Source organism: Vipera berus (genome assembly GCF_964194415.1).
Source record: "Vipera berus genome assembly, chromosome: 1".
Lineage (NCBI taxonomy): Eukaryota > Metazoa > Chordata > Lepidosauria > Squamata > Viperidae > Vipera > Vipera berus.
In genome coordinates, this window is record NC_138202.1 from 191321405 (window position 1) to 191337816 (window position 16412).

The following is a 16412-nucleotide window of genomic DNA, read 5'->3' on the forward strand; positions in this document are numbered from 1 at the left end:
AGATTACTTTTCCTGATATGTTCTGGGAAGGAATGGACGTTATGAACAATTGAATGAGAACTTCTGCTTGGAAGAATTTTTTTAACATTGACATTTCCTCTTTTTCTGTTGGCCTGAAGCATATCAGTTGCAAATAAAAAAGAAACAAACCAAAAATTTAAATGCTCTAAAATTGTGATAAAATTGTCTTTGTAGCACTCTTTAGAGCTATGTTTACTTTCTCTATACCCAAGAAATATACTTGTGTGTATGAATACATGAATTTCAAGATAAATTGTATATCCTCACAGTACCATCAGAATTATTTCTTTTAAAATGTTTTAACTGTTTTAAATGTAATTGTTTTCTTATGGTATAAACCTGGACTTTTCCCCCCTCTTTATTGTATTGGAGTTTTTAAACTGCAATTTGGCTTATGTAAACTTGGAATAGTGCGTGTTTCTTTTCCACATGCCCAGAAATGACTGTCATACAGAAGTTTATACAATGTGTTTAATTTCAATTAATTGAATATATACTTTGGGAACAAACGTTTTTTATTTCATATTAATAAAAATGCATTTCAGAAAACTGTTTCTCGGGTTTGCAGTTCACTTAGCTATATGGAAAGGCAGCACTTAAGGCATACATCTTCATTCATTGTTTTAAATTAAAAGTAATACATATATCTGAGATGCATATTCAAAATATACAGCTCTTACTCAACCCTTACATTCTATAAAGAGGAACGCTCCACAATAAAGAGCATGGCTCAATAGCAGCACATTTTAAAAAAAACTGCAAATAAATAAACACTAGCTAGGCTCTATTAGTAAAGCCATACCAGAGGAATTTGGATGGATACTCTTGACCTGAACATTAAATTCCATAAAATCCTATATAGCAATCCCGACAGTAAATTTAAATGGTTTTAAAGCATTGATAATTTTGCATGGTTTCATTCCTAGATTCTTTCTTACTCATTTACATTCCAGAATACAATAAAATTGGCTTAAGAAAAGCAATATGCCACGTATTAATATGTAGAGAAATGAACAGTACATTCACCAACTTATTTTATTTCTTATAAAGCCCAAGGTAACATTAACTTCCTTCTCCTTGGAATCTTTGTCTTGGACATGTTTTAGCTGCATGTTTTATTGAGATCTGCAAGAAACTCCACTTTTCAAAACATGATTAGGCCAATCATTTGGAGGCATGGTTCTCTGAAGCCATGGCTTGAGCATTAGGGTGGCTTGGCATGGCTGCTTCAAAAGCCGCTCCCTTACTGTATGGACATGCACACACTTTCCTGGGATGGCTACCGATGGGCCACCTTGAAGAGGATGTGTCTCCTGATGCCTTAAGCAGTGGCTTTAGAGAGTGCTTTGGTTGTTTGTTTCTGCAGATGAGTCACATAGCCCATGTCATGATGTCCCATATTAGACAAAATAATTTCTCTTTATTTACCACCAAAAAAACCTTGGTAAATTTGCAAAATTATTAAAAGAACTGGAGAGAGAGAGAGATTTTATTTCCTTTTTTTAAAAACAGAAGCAAGTTTTTAAAAGGCTGCACTTTTTGTCAGTATAGAATCTTGAAAGGATCCTGAAGTGCTGAAACTTCTTTCACAATTATATCCTGAGATACCTGAGATAAGGGTCAATCAGACTCCAGTTTTTGAACCTGAGGAATGATTTTAGCCCAGAACTAAAATATCCTATGGTTCATTGAAATCTAAGCGGAGCTATTTCAAACATTTTAAATTGCCAGATTCCTTGGTAATGCTTAAAAGGAATCTGAAATAAACACTGGCATTTACTTTAAAAATATTTACTTTCAATAAAGAAAGGCACTGTCTTATATTATCTCATATACAGTATATTGCATAGATTGCCACCAACACAGGAGTGCAAAGCACAGAGCTAAATAATATATACTTGGAGAAACAAAGTCCGTGTGACTAGGCAAAATGAACTTGCAGCAGTATATATTAAAATACCACTTGTAAAACATGCCAGCAAAATCAGTTCAATGATCTATGCTGGTCCTGACTGTTATAAATAAAACACATTTTCTTTCTTTAAACAAGTGTTTTCTGGTCAAATAACTGTAAATCAAAGCGTACCCGAACTTCCCCTGTTTGTACTTCATGCAATAGTAAATGTTTAGTTGTAGGTCCCTTGTTTTCTTGCTCTGTCCTGATTTTGGCTACAGGAACTTCAGTGCGACCCAAAAACTCTGCGTAACAACAACAAAATTCCTAAGTCAGATCACCAAATGTGAAACACATTCATGAATAGACAATGAAGAGAGATCTTAAAGAAATAAATAAAATTAAGCATTATCACAGCATATTCTGGACAATCAAAATCAGTAGAAGTCTGGCTACTTTTTGAGCCTATGCTTCTATTTTCTATTCACTAAAATTGGAAGGAAATTTTAAATATGGTCAAATACAGAATTGCACACATACCATCAGGTGAAAACTGATCCCTGTCAAACATGGTGATGCACAATACATCTTGATAAAGGTCTTTGATGAAGAATTGACAGTTAAAGTTCCATTTGGGGTTCAAGGTATCTGGCAGTGTTCTGGTAGTGTAGCTTTGAGATCCCATGCTAACTTCGCAATATGGATTGCTTTTTCCTTAATTCAAAACAGAAGTGCATCTATTTATTTATATATTAAATTTATATGCCACCCATCTCATCTGCAAAGCAACTCTGGTGCATTACAATTAAAATAATATAAAAATATTGAGAACCTTAAATATGGAAATAAAAACCAAAGGCAAGATTGGTACAGCATTGGCACCATACAGGTAGTCCTCGACTTATAACAGTTCATTTAATGACTGTTCAAAGTTACAAGAGCACTGAAAAAAGTGACATGACCATTTTTCATACTTATGACCCTTGTAGCATCCCCATGGTCATGTAATCAAAATTCAGACTTGGCGACTGACTCATGATGGTTGCAGTGTCCCGGGGTCATGTGATCCCCTTTTGCAACCTTCTGACAAGCAAAGTCAATGGGGAAGCCAGATTCACTTTGCAACCATGGTACTAACTTAACAACTACAGTGATTCACTTAACAATTGTGGCAAGAAAGGTCATAAAATGGGAGAAAACTTATTTAACAACTGTCTCACTTAGCAACATAAATTTTGGGCTCAATTATGGTTGTAGGTCAAGGACTACCTGTACTTATTAGTCCACTAGCCACTCCAACACAAAGCACCAAGCCAACTGGCACAGCCAGGTTTTAACACCTTCCAGAAGGTTGAAAGGGTGCATTCACAACAGCTTCTCCAAAGAATAACTTTATGGTTTTAATATCTGGTTATAAATGTCTTTGATTATTTTCAACATGTTTGTTTATAATGTCCCACCTTTTTTATTTATATATTCATACTATGCAGGGAAAAAATCTTCCCTGCAAGGCTACATATTATATTTTGGAAATACGTGCTTGGCAACCTCTACTTCTAACAGCAAATCTCCCCTCAATTAGTTTAAACTATTTGGCCAGATAGTTGACAACTCATCCCTAAATTGTTACCATTAGGTTTACAGGCTTTTAATTCAGTTGCTTCAATCACATTCACCATCAAGCGTCCTATTCCTGAGCTTTTTTGTGATCGAGCTGAAAAAAAAATAAAAATGAGATGTGAAAAAAGAATTTCAGAACATGCTATCTATTGGCAGATTTACACAAAAGTTATTTCTGTAGTTTGCAAGTTGATCAATTTGTTCTGGATCGTTTCATGAATACTAGGTACTACTCCACAGCAACCAGGTTGTCAATTGGTATTTATGCAGATCTATGAAATTTCTGGAGCTGATACACAATCAGTGTTTTTCTGTTAACACATCTACACCTAAATAAAAAGGAATCTAGCACATCTTTAGAGATGGTACTACTCAACTTATTTAAAACCCAAAGTATCTTTGATGAATACTGCTGTCTTAGAATGTTTGAAAATGTCACCTGGCTAGCAAAAGATATCACTTGACATAAATGCCAAGTCCTTCCAATCTCACAAAAACAGCTGCTACTAAAAGTTACAATCGCAGATCAGCACCTTGGTAAGCCTTTTCATGTTTCTTTTTTTCAGTTTCAATATATTGTTCTGAAGCTCCTTTAATTTTCTGGACCCAGGCAGTTCTACAAGAATGAATAATTTTGTTAAAGGACAATAATATAGACAAATTCCTTGTGAGTCTAATCACATTTGCCCAATAAAATTCTATTCTATTCTATTCTATTCTATTCTATTCTATTCTATTCTATTCTATTCTATTCTATTCTATTCTATTCTATTCTATTCTATTCTATTCTATTCTATTCTATTCTATTCTATTCTATTCTATTCTATTCTATTCAAAAACAATTTATTAAGAGATTTGGTTTTATCTGAACACAAATCTGTGAATGTCACATTCTAATGTATTGGCTCCTGAAAACATACGAAATATCCTTGATAACCAAGAAATCTTTAAATATGGGATATACAGTACATATATAGACGTACTGATCACTATGTTTGTACCCATATAATAAAACAGCAAATTTCTCTATTCTCACTACCATTTATTATAGAATGTTAAAGTTGCAAGAGACTAATTAAGGGATTTTGTATGCCAATCTCCCTTAGGACAATTAGTATTCTCTTTACTTTCATTATATCTGGTTTTTGGGTTCCTACTCCTTAGAAAGATGATGAATCCTACAATTTCTGCAGTTCGTGAAATTACCAATCTATTTTTTATGGATTAAGATACAAAGTAGAGGTATGCAGCCAAATTGTGATACACCTTTGCTTTTGAACACTTTTTTCAATGATTTTCTCCAGAAGTAGCTTTTTGGATATGAATAAAAGATTTACTACAGTCAAAGAATCCAAGAACAAACATAATAACAAAAAAGAAAACAGCATATGTTTTGACATTTCATGGGGAAAAAATTCAGAAAATGTTTTATTTCTTTTTTTACCCAAGAATTTAGAAGCTCACCTCTCATTAATATTGTCTGTTTTCAGGGTGTAGACTCGGTCAATATGGGAGATGTGGAAAATTGGTTCATCGCTAGAAGGGTCAGTTGGCAATTTCACTAGGACTTCATTAAGAAAAATAGGCTGGAAGAAACAGATTTTGATTCAATTAAGTTGAAACGTTTCAACAAAAAGTGACAGACTGATTAGCAAAGAAGGACTGAGAAATTTGCTAATCTGAAGAGGCTTGTTTTGAATAAAATTTTGCATTGAAATTAGAAATGATTTTGAAAGAAGAATCAACTATTCATGCAAGTAACATTTAATTCAGTGCATTAATCTTTAAAAAAGCAAGTTGAAGGAATTTGATAACCACTATCACTGCACCTATTAATTTTCTCTATAAATCTGGCAGACATTCTTTTTGAAAAACCTATTGTCCCCATTAATTATAAGAGCCTTGGTGGAGCAGTGGGCTAATGCCTCCTTAAGTAACACCAGCTGCCTACAATTAGTGCAGGTTCACATCCCACCAGGCTTAAGGTTGACTCAGCCTTCCATCCTTCCCAGGTAGGTAAAATGAGGACCCAGATTGTTGGGGGCAATAAGCTGACTTTGTAATAATGCCGCTTGGGGTGTGTGTGTGAAAGCCCTAACAAGCAGGCATATACATAGAATGAAGGCTACTGCTAAGCTTGTAAGCCGCCCTGAGTCTTCAGAGAAGGGCGGGATATAAATGGAATTAAAATTTAAAAAAAATTACATTTTTTTGTTAAAAAAGAAAAGTGTTAAATATATCTCTATACATCTTAAGCAAGGGTAATAAGTTTAATTTTCATATCAAAGATTCTCTTGGAACTCCTTCCCAAGATGTATATTTGTTGTTTCATATTTTGCAAGGAATGATGACTTTCTTAGATGAGCCAAAGGAATAGATAGGCTTCTCCAGAGAGCTCAACACAGTTGAATAGCCACAGTAAAGATAATCAATGTGTGCATAGCCAAGAAAAAACACGCCTCCAGAAACTCACACAAATTTGAATGCACAAAATTTAACAGCATAAAGATAAAACTCAGCATGACTTCCATAAGTAGTATGGCCATTTAGCTTATCTTAAAAAGGAAAGACAAGTGTTTATCTAACCGTATGCTACTGAAATTAGGCTAAATAATGGATCTGAATGGAGCAACCTTGTTAAAAAAAATGCCCACAATTAAGGTGCGCTGAAGCTCTAACCAATGCTTTGGCAGTTTAGAAAAATCAATCCCATTGGTACAGATAATGACTTTATCTACAATCTGAGTTTTGATCAGTAAATTCAAAATTATTATTGCTAATTAGGTGACATAATACAATTAACCCCAACTGCTGGAAGAAGAAAGTTACAGGTTAAAGAACAATGTATTTCTATTCCTAGAAATCCCATTTCCTCCCAGTTTGAAAGTATCTAAGATTCTTGAATTCACTCACCACTTTGTACATTTTAAACTGAGAATTTGATTTGGGGCTGAACAGTTTATCTGACCCTGTAGAGACGAACTGCTTCACCATGTAGGTGAGAAGCAGGAAGTCACTGAAGAGAAAACCATAGAGTTCTTTGTTGCTTTTCGTCTTATAAAGCTTGCCGCTGTGCAGAAGTTTCCGTGGTCCCAAACAGTTGGTTAGCGAGTTGAAAATCAGTTGCTAGAAGAAAAAGAAAAATGATGCAAAGCACACATATAAATTATTCCACTTAAAAGCCATGTTGCTGATAGCGTGTCTTACTATAATTAGTCCCAGCAAATGATTCAGTTTTCTCAATTTGGAATTTGACATTTTTACATATTTAGTGTCTATGAAATGCTTTTATAATAGGCTTTGAATTTTGCTTTTGTGTTCTGACTGGCTTATAAAGGTAGAGTGATAACAACATTCCTGTGAGCATTTCTGAAACTTGAATTAATTTTAGAAGATGTAAAACATCTTTTTTGTAGCCTTGTGGTTTTGTAGTAAGAGATTTCATTTCTTTTAACATCTTTCCTTTTCTTAAAAGGCATGCTTCTGATTCATCTAGAAACAAATCAATGTCTCAGAATGTATAACTATTTGCAGAAAGCATTATTATGGAGCTGGCCCCAGTATCTCTTGCCATTGTTATGCAGTTGTTCCAAGGGTTCATTAAATTAGTATCTTTTCCCTTTTTTAAAAAATTTTCTCGTACATCTGGTAAACTCTCTCTACATGCATTGCCTATATAAAGCATGTATGAATGTATCGGGTATGTAATTCAGATATTATCTAAGAATTTACGAGGTATTATCTAACATTTCTTCCTTGCCATAAGAACTGTGCAATAGCAAATTTTAGTTGCATTTTTTGACCGCTGAGCCCAAGTCCCAGTTACCTCAACAAGTCCTTCGCACTGGACGTGGGACTGTATCCATTCAAGCCTGTCTGAATTCTCCTTCTCACGCACCCCCTCATTCACCTGGGAACACAATTCTTCAGCACGCTCGAGAGCCTGCTTCAGATTATTGTGATCGGGGTGAGTTTCAAGGGTATTCTCCAGAATCTGGTTGCAGAAAAAGAAAAATTAGCTCACAGCAATATTGAGGAAAAACCCGTTCTTATATTTTCATAAATGTATTTGCAATGATGTACTCGCCCTTCCACCTGAGGCAGCTTATTCAGATTCAGAAAAAAAGAAACCGGGTACTCACACTCTTGATGAGCAGAGGGTAGCGAGTAATTCTCTGCATCGGTTTCAAGAGGAAGCTGGACAGGGGCATGCCTTTACAGCGGGAATCTGAGGCCAATTTCTACATGTTTAAACAAATTTGAAACAGAAACATACATTACAGAAATAAAGAACACCTCTAGCTTCTGAAAAGTTTATAACAGTTGATTTTCTATGTTTCATAACCAATCACTTGTGCCTCTAACTTACAGAAGAGGATATCTTAACTTCTGAAAACTACAATAAAGCTACATTTCAGGAAATCTGAGAGTTGGGCAAAATACCAGTCTTATATTTAATATTGAGATTTTTCATTTTAAATGTAACAAAGGGCACATTGGATAGGTTTTCATAATTCAGAAGCTACATGATTCCCCAGTAGACATATGCACACAAAGAGATAAATAGTAGGATAAAAGTGGGAGTCATGTCAACTGGTTACTAGATTGACAAAAGCTGCAAAAATGAGATCTGTAACCTAACTCAAGGAGTCTCAGTTAATTTAACATTTCCTTCAATGTGCTAAGTATTTTTATAAAGGAAATCTAGAAAGAAGGAAGGCAGAGAACTGTTAATTGATCTAAATCTTGGCCCCATCCCAGCACCATCCGCAGGTTATGTATATATGTCAAACCTGTTACATGGCAGATGCAGCATTGCAATCAATGCCCTGCCACTTTTGTACACGCATCAATATGTAATTACAAATTTTGTCCTTCCCCTAATCACTATTGCACTATCCTTGTTAAACTGCTAACAGTTCTACATTTTTACAGTGAAAAAGAAAAATGGCTTGATGTCCAACAGACATCATATTAATTTAAAATGTAATGCTATTGCAAGTTGTACATGCTGTTGTGACCTTCAGCAGGGGCATTTTTGCTTTTTAATTCCATTTTTTTATTTTGATTCCATTTATATCCCACCCTTCTCCGAAGACTCAGGGCGGCTTACAAGCTTAGCAGTAGCCTTCATTCTATGTATATGCCTGCTTATTAGGGCTTTCACCCCCCCCCCCAAGCGGCATTATTACAAAGTCAGCTTATTGCCCCCAACAATCTGGGTCCTCATTTTACCTACCTCGGAAGGATGGAAGGCTGAGTCAACCTTGAGCCTGGTGGGATGCAAACCTGCACTAATTGCAGGCAGCTGGTGTTACTTAAGGAGGCATTAGCCCACTGCTCCACCAAGGCTCTATATGGAGAGGGAGTCAAGGCTTCCTTCTATTCAAGACATTACTAGTAGAAAAAGTTATTGTCACACTTGCACATGCCTAGAAAAGATGCCTAGAGAGCTGTTGGAGGTCCAGCGGATCCGAATCTGATCGAACACAGCTAAGAACTTATCTCAAGTCTTACCTAGTGGCGATGGAAGCGGCAAATCATGTCTACTTTTCCGCTCTCATTGCGTCCGCAGATAACTGCCCTGCCGCCCTGTTTAGAGTGACCAGCTCACTGTTTAACCAGGGACCGAGGGATGACCCCTTGCAGGGTAGGGCTGAGGAATTTGTACAGTATCTGCAGGACAAAATCGCTCAGATCCGGACTGGCTTGGACTCCGACTGGGCGGAATCTGGTGGAGTGGAGAGGGCAGGTCTTGATCATACCATTTGGGGTGAGTTTGACCCTGTGACTCTGGATGATGTGGACAGGATCATACGTAAACTGAGCACTACAACTTGTTTACTGGACCCATGTTCCTCCTGGTTGGTTTTGGCCACCTGGGAGGTGACAGGGGGCTGGCTCCAGGCAGTTGTCAACGCTTCTTTCATGGAGGGTGTCTTCCCCTCCGCCTTAAAAGAGGCAGTGGTGAGGCCCTCCTGTCTCCAACCTTTGCTTTGTAGCGAAGGTTGTTGAGAGTGTGGTGGTGCGTCAACTCCCACAATTCCTGGATGAAGCGGACTATCTGGACCCGTACCAGTCCGGTTTCAGACCTGGCTACAGCACGGAAACGGCATTGGTCACACTGGTGGATGATCTCTGGCGGGCCCAAAACAGGGGTTGTTCCTCTGTCCTGGTCCTACTTGACCTCTCAGCGGCTTTTGATACCATCGACCATGGTATCCTGCTGCGACGGCTCGAGGGGTTGGGAGTGGGAGGCACTGTTTTACGGTGGTTCTCCTCCTACCTCTCGGGCCGCTTGCAGTTTGTATTTGCAGGGGGACAGAGATCTACCCTGAGGCCCCTCACGTGGGGTGCCTCAGGGGTCGGTTCTCTCCCCCCTCCTGTTTAACATCTATATGAAGCTGCTGGGTGAGATCATCCATGGCTTTGGGGTGAGGTATCACCAATATGCGGATGATACCCAGTTGTTTATCTCCACCCCGAGCCAGCCCAGTGATGCCCTTCACATGATGTCCCGGTGCCTGGAGGTGGTGCGGGTCTGGATGGGAAGGAACAGGCTCAGGCTTAACCCCTCCAAGACCGAGTGGCTATGGATACCGGCATCTCGTATTGTCCAACAAGTTCCATCTCTTTTGATGGGGGGGTATTGCCCCCCCTCAGAAAGGGCTCGCAACTTGGGTGTCCTCTTGGATTCACAGCTTAATTTGGAAGATCATCTAATGGCTGTGACCAGAGGGGCCTTTGCACAGGTTCGCCTAGTGCGCCAGTTGTGCCCCTTTTTGGAACGAGATGCCCTATGCACTCACGCTCTCGTCACTTCTCGCCTGGATTACTGCAGTGCTCTTTACATGGGGCTGCCCTTGAAGAGCACCCGGAGGCTTCAACTGGTGCAAAATGCGGCTTCGCGGGTGCTTACGGGAGTATCTCGGTACTCCCATGTTACACCACTCCTGCGTGAGCTGCATTGGCTTCCGGTTACCCTCCGAGTGTGATTCAAGGTGCTGGTAATAACTTTTAAAGCCCTACAAGGCTTGCGAGACCACCTGCTGCCATTGTCAACCTCCCATCGCCTGGTTCACTCCCACAGAGTCGGCCTCCTCAGGGTGCCGTCGGCCAGGCAATGCTGGCTGGTGACCCCCAGGGGGAGAGCCTTCTCTGTGGGCGTGCCGACCCTCTGGAATGAACTACCCCCAGAGCTGCGGATGGCCCCTGACCTTCAGTCCTTCCGCCGTGACCTGAAGACCTGGTAGTTCCAACAAGCGGGCCTGGACTGACTATGGTTTTTAATTAGGCTTTTTACTGGGTTAAATTGTCTTGTATTTGTTGCATCTATTGTTTACTTCTTTTTTAAATTTTTACTTTATGTTTTTAAATTTTTATGGTTGTGAGCTGCCCTGAGTCCTCAGGGAGAAGGGCGGCATATAAATTTAATCAAATCAAATCAAATCAAATCCAAAGTGAAAGAGGAAAGATAGTGAAGAGAGAGTTACTGAATAATAGCCTACTTTCAAATAATCTTTGAACTCTGGCTCTTCATCTGTTTTTTGCTGTAACAAGGCAGCTCCATTAAGCTGGCAGCTACAGAATCGAATATAAGCTTGCATATGAGATAACTGAGCAGCCAAGATGTCACCAATCATCTGTACTGGCATCTTTTCCCCTCCAGTCTTCTTACGCACCCGAAGGGCTCTGGAAAAAAAACACCACAAATATCCACGGGAAAACAGACTGACTCCAGAAATTCAAGAAAGATGAAGCTATAGAAGGCCTTGCAAACAAGTCTTTCTGTTTTATGGGACACTGTGGGAAATAGAAGAGCTGTCGATCTGGCAGGCACATGAAATATGTAAAATTCAGTCTCTCATTACTTGACAACTTGGAATTTGAAAACTTTGCAAACTGGCTGTCTTGGTGGGCTTGACAGTACACAAAGTTTTCACTTAGAACACTGACAAGGTTGCTTTCCAGCACCTCCTAAAGCCTTCTAGGCCTAGGGCATTACTAATCAATGAATCAATTCCATCACTCACTCAATCTTATTTACAACCAAAAGGCCCAAAAGTAAGTTACAAATATAATCTAAACTTAGCATTAGATGTCAATTATCTCAGCTTATCTCAATGTCCAAACAAAACACTGGATTACCATTTTTATATTGTAATAATGCTTCTGGAATCTTTGAGCCCCAGAAAAATTCTGAGAAACTTATGCTTAAGGCTCACACTGCTTCAGTATTTATTTAATTCAAAAAAATCTAAGATAAAATCAGGGAATGAAGCCTGAAATGTGCCAAAGGAGGTATCTATGAGCACCCTGGAATTCCCAGTGCCTCAACTAGGTACACAGGCTGTAGCTTACCCTACATATGATAAGCATCTCTTCCTAGTTTAGGACCTCTCAAATAATGGAAAGGAGTGAAGGAGGCAATCAAAAGGAGGGTCCAATAAGTGGAGCCCTGGAACTGCAATCAAATGAGACTGTTAATACTAGCCATCTTCTCTCTTCAAACTCATGTCAAATCAGGCAATAGATGGCAGACAAAACAACGAAATAACCTTAAGAAAGAAAGCAAGGAGGCATTTAACAGCACTAAAATTAACAAAACAGTAACAGCACTTACTTCAATAACTTTGTATTACACAATATGAGCTCTTTCCAGTTGACAAAGATTAATCCCATTTCAGCTTCTGAGAGACAGCCTGCTTCAGTCATTTGTTTCTGGAAAACCTACAGGAAGCAGGAAGAACAATATTAGTGACAGTCGTGACTTAAATCACAATTGACTCAATAAGTAATAATTTATGAAATATTTTATTCTTTCTATTGCACATAAAGCTGTTTGATGATGAATTTTCCCCCCCAAAATATTGTTGAATTACAGTGTAAAGAGGACTATCGTCTTGCTCTTCAGTTTATCAATTTTGAGAAAGAACACAACTACAGAGTCTTTCTCTGCAACACTGTGGTAGTAGATACTAAACTCCTTTCTGGAAATTCTGAACTCCGTTTTCTATTTCACCTGATGAAAAAAATGGGTTCTTTCAAATTTGTCTATTTTTTCTGTGGGAGATGAACTGATTTTAGCCATTCTTCCACCAAGGGGATCTAACATTCTTCCTTGATCTGACTGAATCATATTTCCAACAAAATTCAGAAAATGAACTATATATTTTAGCAAATGTATATGCCAGCAAATAAAAAACATTAATTTTCTCCAAGTATGATATGTAAATTTGATCCTCCTTCCATTAAAATTCCCATTCTTGCATATTTATCATTATATCTAATTTTGCGTTCATATACAGTCTTTTAACTTGTCATATTTCTGAGTCATATTTCAGCAACCATAGATAAAACCCAGCATTGCTCCCAATTTAATACTGTAAGGCCTTCAAATTCAGTCAAATCTCTAAGTATTTCTTTTGTTTCTGCAGTTCTTTTAATACAATACTATGATTTGCAATATTAAAACCAATGTGGCAGATGAGGCTATTACAAGAGTAAAAGTCTTAAGAGATTGTCCTATCAATAATATCTTTAGTTATATAAATAATTTCTCTCCTCTGTGCTTTCTGCTTTCCTTTTCATAAAAATAAACATTTAAGACAAAGCAAGAGATAACAAATCTGGACCAAGTCTTTTAGTATTTATCCAAAAACTCAGTATGTTGCTCTTTATTACTTCTTGTAAGCTGCTTGCTTCTATTTCAATCAATTCAGAGATATTTATGCATACCATCTAGAAGTGCAGCTTCCTCCATAGAGGTCCAGTCCATAACAAAGTACAATTCAGTCTGTAATCTTCCTTAGAAAACTACCTTGATAATAAAATTAAAGTTTGGAGTTGCCAGTTGTCCTTTCATTTCCTATATAATCTTGAATTTAATCCTTGGCTTGTTTTTAAAACCCATATATCATTTGACAGTTGTTTATACCAGTCATTGGATGTCTTGTTTTCAATAGTTATTTAAATATTGATTTAAATAATGATTTTAAGGGATCATAACTAAGATAATCACATTTTGAACTAGAGATAATTCTCTCTGGAGTCCTTGGTGCTCTCTGACTTGATATTTGCTTGCAGATGTTTCATTACCAAACTAAGTAACATCATCAAGGCTATTTATTGAGTGTGGGTTTGTTCTCTGTTTATATATAGTAGTTTGTCCTGCCAGTGATAGTGGGGATATGGCTTTCTTCTTGGTAGTTCCTTGTTTAGACTATTTTTTTCTGCTAGATTGTTTATCTGGTATTAATCCCTGATTATCAGGGTGTTGCCTTGATGGAAGGATGCATTTTTGGTCTTTTTTTCCTTTTTTATTATATTTTTTTGAATGGTGTATAAATGTGGTTTGTATTTATGTATTTATTGATGGTGATTTGTCTGAATGCCAAACAAAGGGTTACATTGCATATGCAAAAGATTAATGTGTGTTTTTTACTGTATAAAGTATGGAAATCCTCATAGCTGATGATCCTTACAATACTGTACTAAATGATGAGGTATGCATGCTATTTTATTTATACTATGTGGTCAGTTTTCACCAGACTTTCCAATTTAATTAAAAGCAATGAAAACATTTTTATACAGTAACAACTTTTCTTTCCAAACAGATCTTACCTCTAAGACAAGTTGAAGGTCATCCATGTATTTTTCTTCTGTCTGGATCAACTCATGTATATAACCCTGCTTCTTCCTTTCCATGGGTTGCATTGTGTCAAGGCTCTGAAGATCAGCACACCCTGTAAAATTAAGCGGTCTTAATCATTTTGAGCTTATTTGTTCAATACCAAATAGGCAATGAAAATTCTCACAATGACTTTTTAAGGAATAAAAAAACCAAAACTGACTCTGAAATAGGTGTATAGAACACACACACACACACACACACACACACACACACACACACACACACACACAGAGAGAGAGAGAGAGAGAGAGAGAGAGAGAGAGAGAGAGAGAGAGAGATCACAAAAATTACAATTACAAATTCTTAGAAGTGATAAATGGCAGTTTTATGCCAATATGGAGGGTTATCAAAAACAAAAATATATCAGAAAAATAAGTCAGAAAAAACAATGATGGTCTGTACTGGATAAAGGATATATATCTATATATATAGCTATATAAAGGATATCCCTCCCTCTCTTTCTCCCTCCCTCCCCCTCTCTTTTTATATATATAAAATCATTGATGAAAAACACCAGCTTACATGGTTCTCCCCCACTTTTATATTCACAACAAAGCTATGAGAAATTTCGGTGAGTTAGAGTCACAATGAGCTTCACTGTAAAGCGTAAATTCAAATCCAACCTACCCATTCTAAATCCAGGACAAAATGTAATGCTAATTTCTCTGAGCAATATAAGGCTGAGATGATTTCCTAAGCATAAGGACCTTTAAAATTGACATCTCTTTAACCACGGAATTCCACAACATTCAGCTTTATTGGCCACATTAGACTCTGATTGAGAATTATGGAATATCACCATCAATCCAAGTGACTAAAGAAATCTCTTTGTGAATTAGCAAATGGACAAAAGGATGTAGGCAGGTCCATTCAACCTATGCTACTGGCCTCCCTAATAACATGATTAGTTGAGAAAGTAGCCCTTAGAAGTGAGAAATGGAACAATTTAAGAAGGAAACTGGGAATCTATAAGCACCAGCTAAGAAAGCAAAAATCAGCAATGCATACCATGTTAAAAGACTTGGCTTTGCAGAGATATATGTTTATATTATAAATTTAAAACCAGCCTTGATCTTGTTTAGAGTTCAACTTTTACAAGTTTGATCCCAGTTTAATAGTAATAACTTCGTTCTTACATTCTGGGGGTTCCCTTTTGATGAAGAATTTGAAACGTGCTGAATGAACAGGTTTAACCTGATGTTAGAAATAACAATTTCTCCTCTGTCACATACCAACAATTGATTAAAATATACTCTACCTATGTGATCATTTTCCAGAAGATTTTAGTGATTGGTTGGTTACATAATGAAGGAACAAAATAAATGAATAACGTATGAAAACCTGAGAATGGTTAACTGTGCTAAAAAAAATCACACACCAATAAGTATGTTCTCTGTGTGTCTCTTTAATAAAATATTTTGCATAGTTATTTCCAGTGTTCAAAAAACAATGCTCATGCACAGCATAGGCTGTGTTTGTATAGCAAAACACTGATCATTATTCCATTGCTTTAATACTAGAAAGCCTCAAAATACAAATTTCAAAACAGCACACAGCATAGTGATATTTAAGAAATAAACATAATTAATGACAAGAAAGCAGCATTTTGCGGTAGCAGCCCAAAACACCACTACAGCTAGAAGTCTGTCAGCACTGATTGACTTTAATAGAAAAATAATACAAGTCATAGGACATATTTTAGCAAATACTGGTTTGTGCGTTTCTGGCAAATCACACTGGGTAGTACAATTCATTTGTAAAAATAAAAATCAAGAAATCCAGAACTTTTACATTCTTTTTGCAAACAAAAAAAAATAGTATTGTCACAGCTATTTTATACCCCATTCAAAATGTCAAGAAATCACAAGCTTTTCTCTAAAACTTTTAAGAAAGCTGAATATTAATTTCTAAGTCAGGAAATCCCTCATTCCTATTTGGAGAACTGCCTATTTCCATTTCTGGAATGGGGACAAATAACATGTTGAAGCAAGTTGCTTCATATACTATAATACTGTTATCTATTTTTGATCATATTAAAAAACCTTAGCCGTCCAAATGAAAAAAAAAATAAAGCTATTCAACTGTAAAGCTAAAGAACATAACTTATACAGCCATCTCTGAATGCTTAAAAACTTGTACTCAACTATCATAAGAGTCTCCTTTTTATTTTGAAAATCCATGTGA

The 16412-nt window shown here is 37.1% G+C and overlaps 1 protein-coding gene across 2 annotated transcripts in view; it reads right to left on the reverse strand.

Annotated features, from left to right (window-relative positions):
- Positions 1–459: 459 nt before the first annotated feature.
- Positions 460–16412, reverse strand: part of ITSN2 (intersectin 2) — an 82937-nt gene continuing 66984 nt past the window's right edge. For both annotated transcript variants that reach the window (XM_081313186.1, XM_081313187.1), the window contains 11 exons: positions 14159–14280; positions 12159–12265; positions 11044–11227; positions 7678–7776; positions 7362–7529; positions 6449–6661; positions 5000–5121; positions 4069–4151; positions 3546–3629; positions 2456–2629; positions 460–2220 (listed from right to left, as the gene is read on the reverse strand). In XM_081313186.1, the coding sequence (XP_081169312.1) occupies positions 2063–2220; positions 2456–2629; positions 3546–3629; positions 4069–4151; positions 5000–5121; positions 6449–6661; positions 7362–7529; positions 7678–7776; positions 11044–11227; positions 12159–12265; positions 14159–14280 (1514 nt within the window). In that variant the 3' untranslated portion in view covers positions 460–2062. The remainder of the gene's footprint in view (positions 2221–2455; positions 2630–3545; positions 3630–4068; positions 4152–4999; positions 5122–6448; positions 6662–7361; positions 7530–7677; positions 7777–11043; positions 11228–12158; positions 12266–14158; positions 14281–16412) is intronic.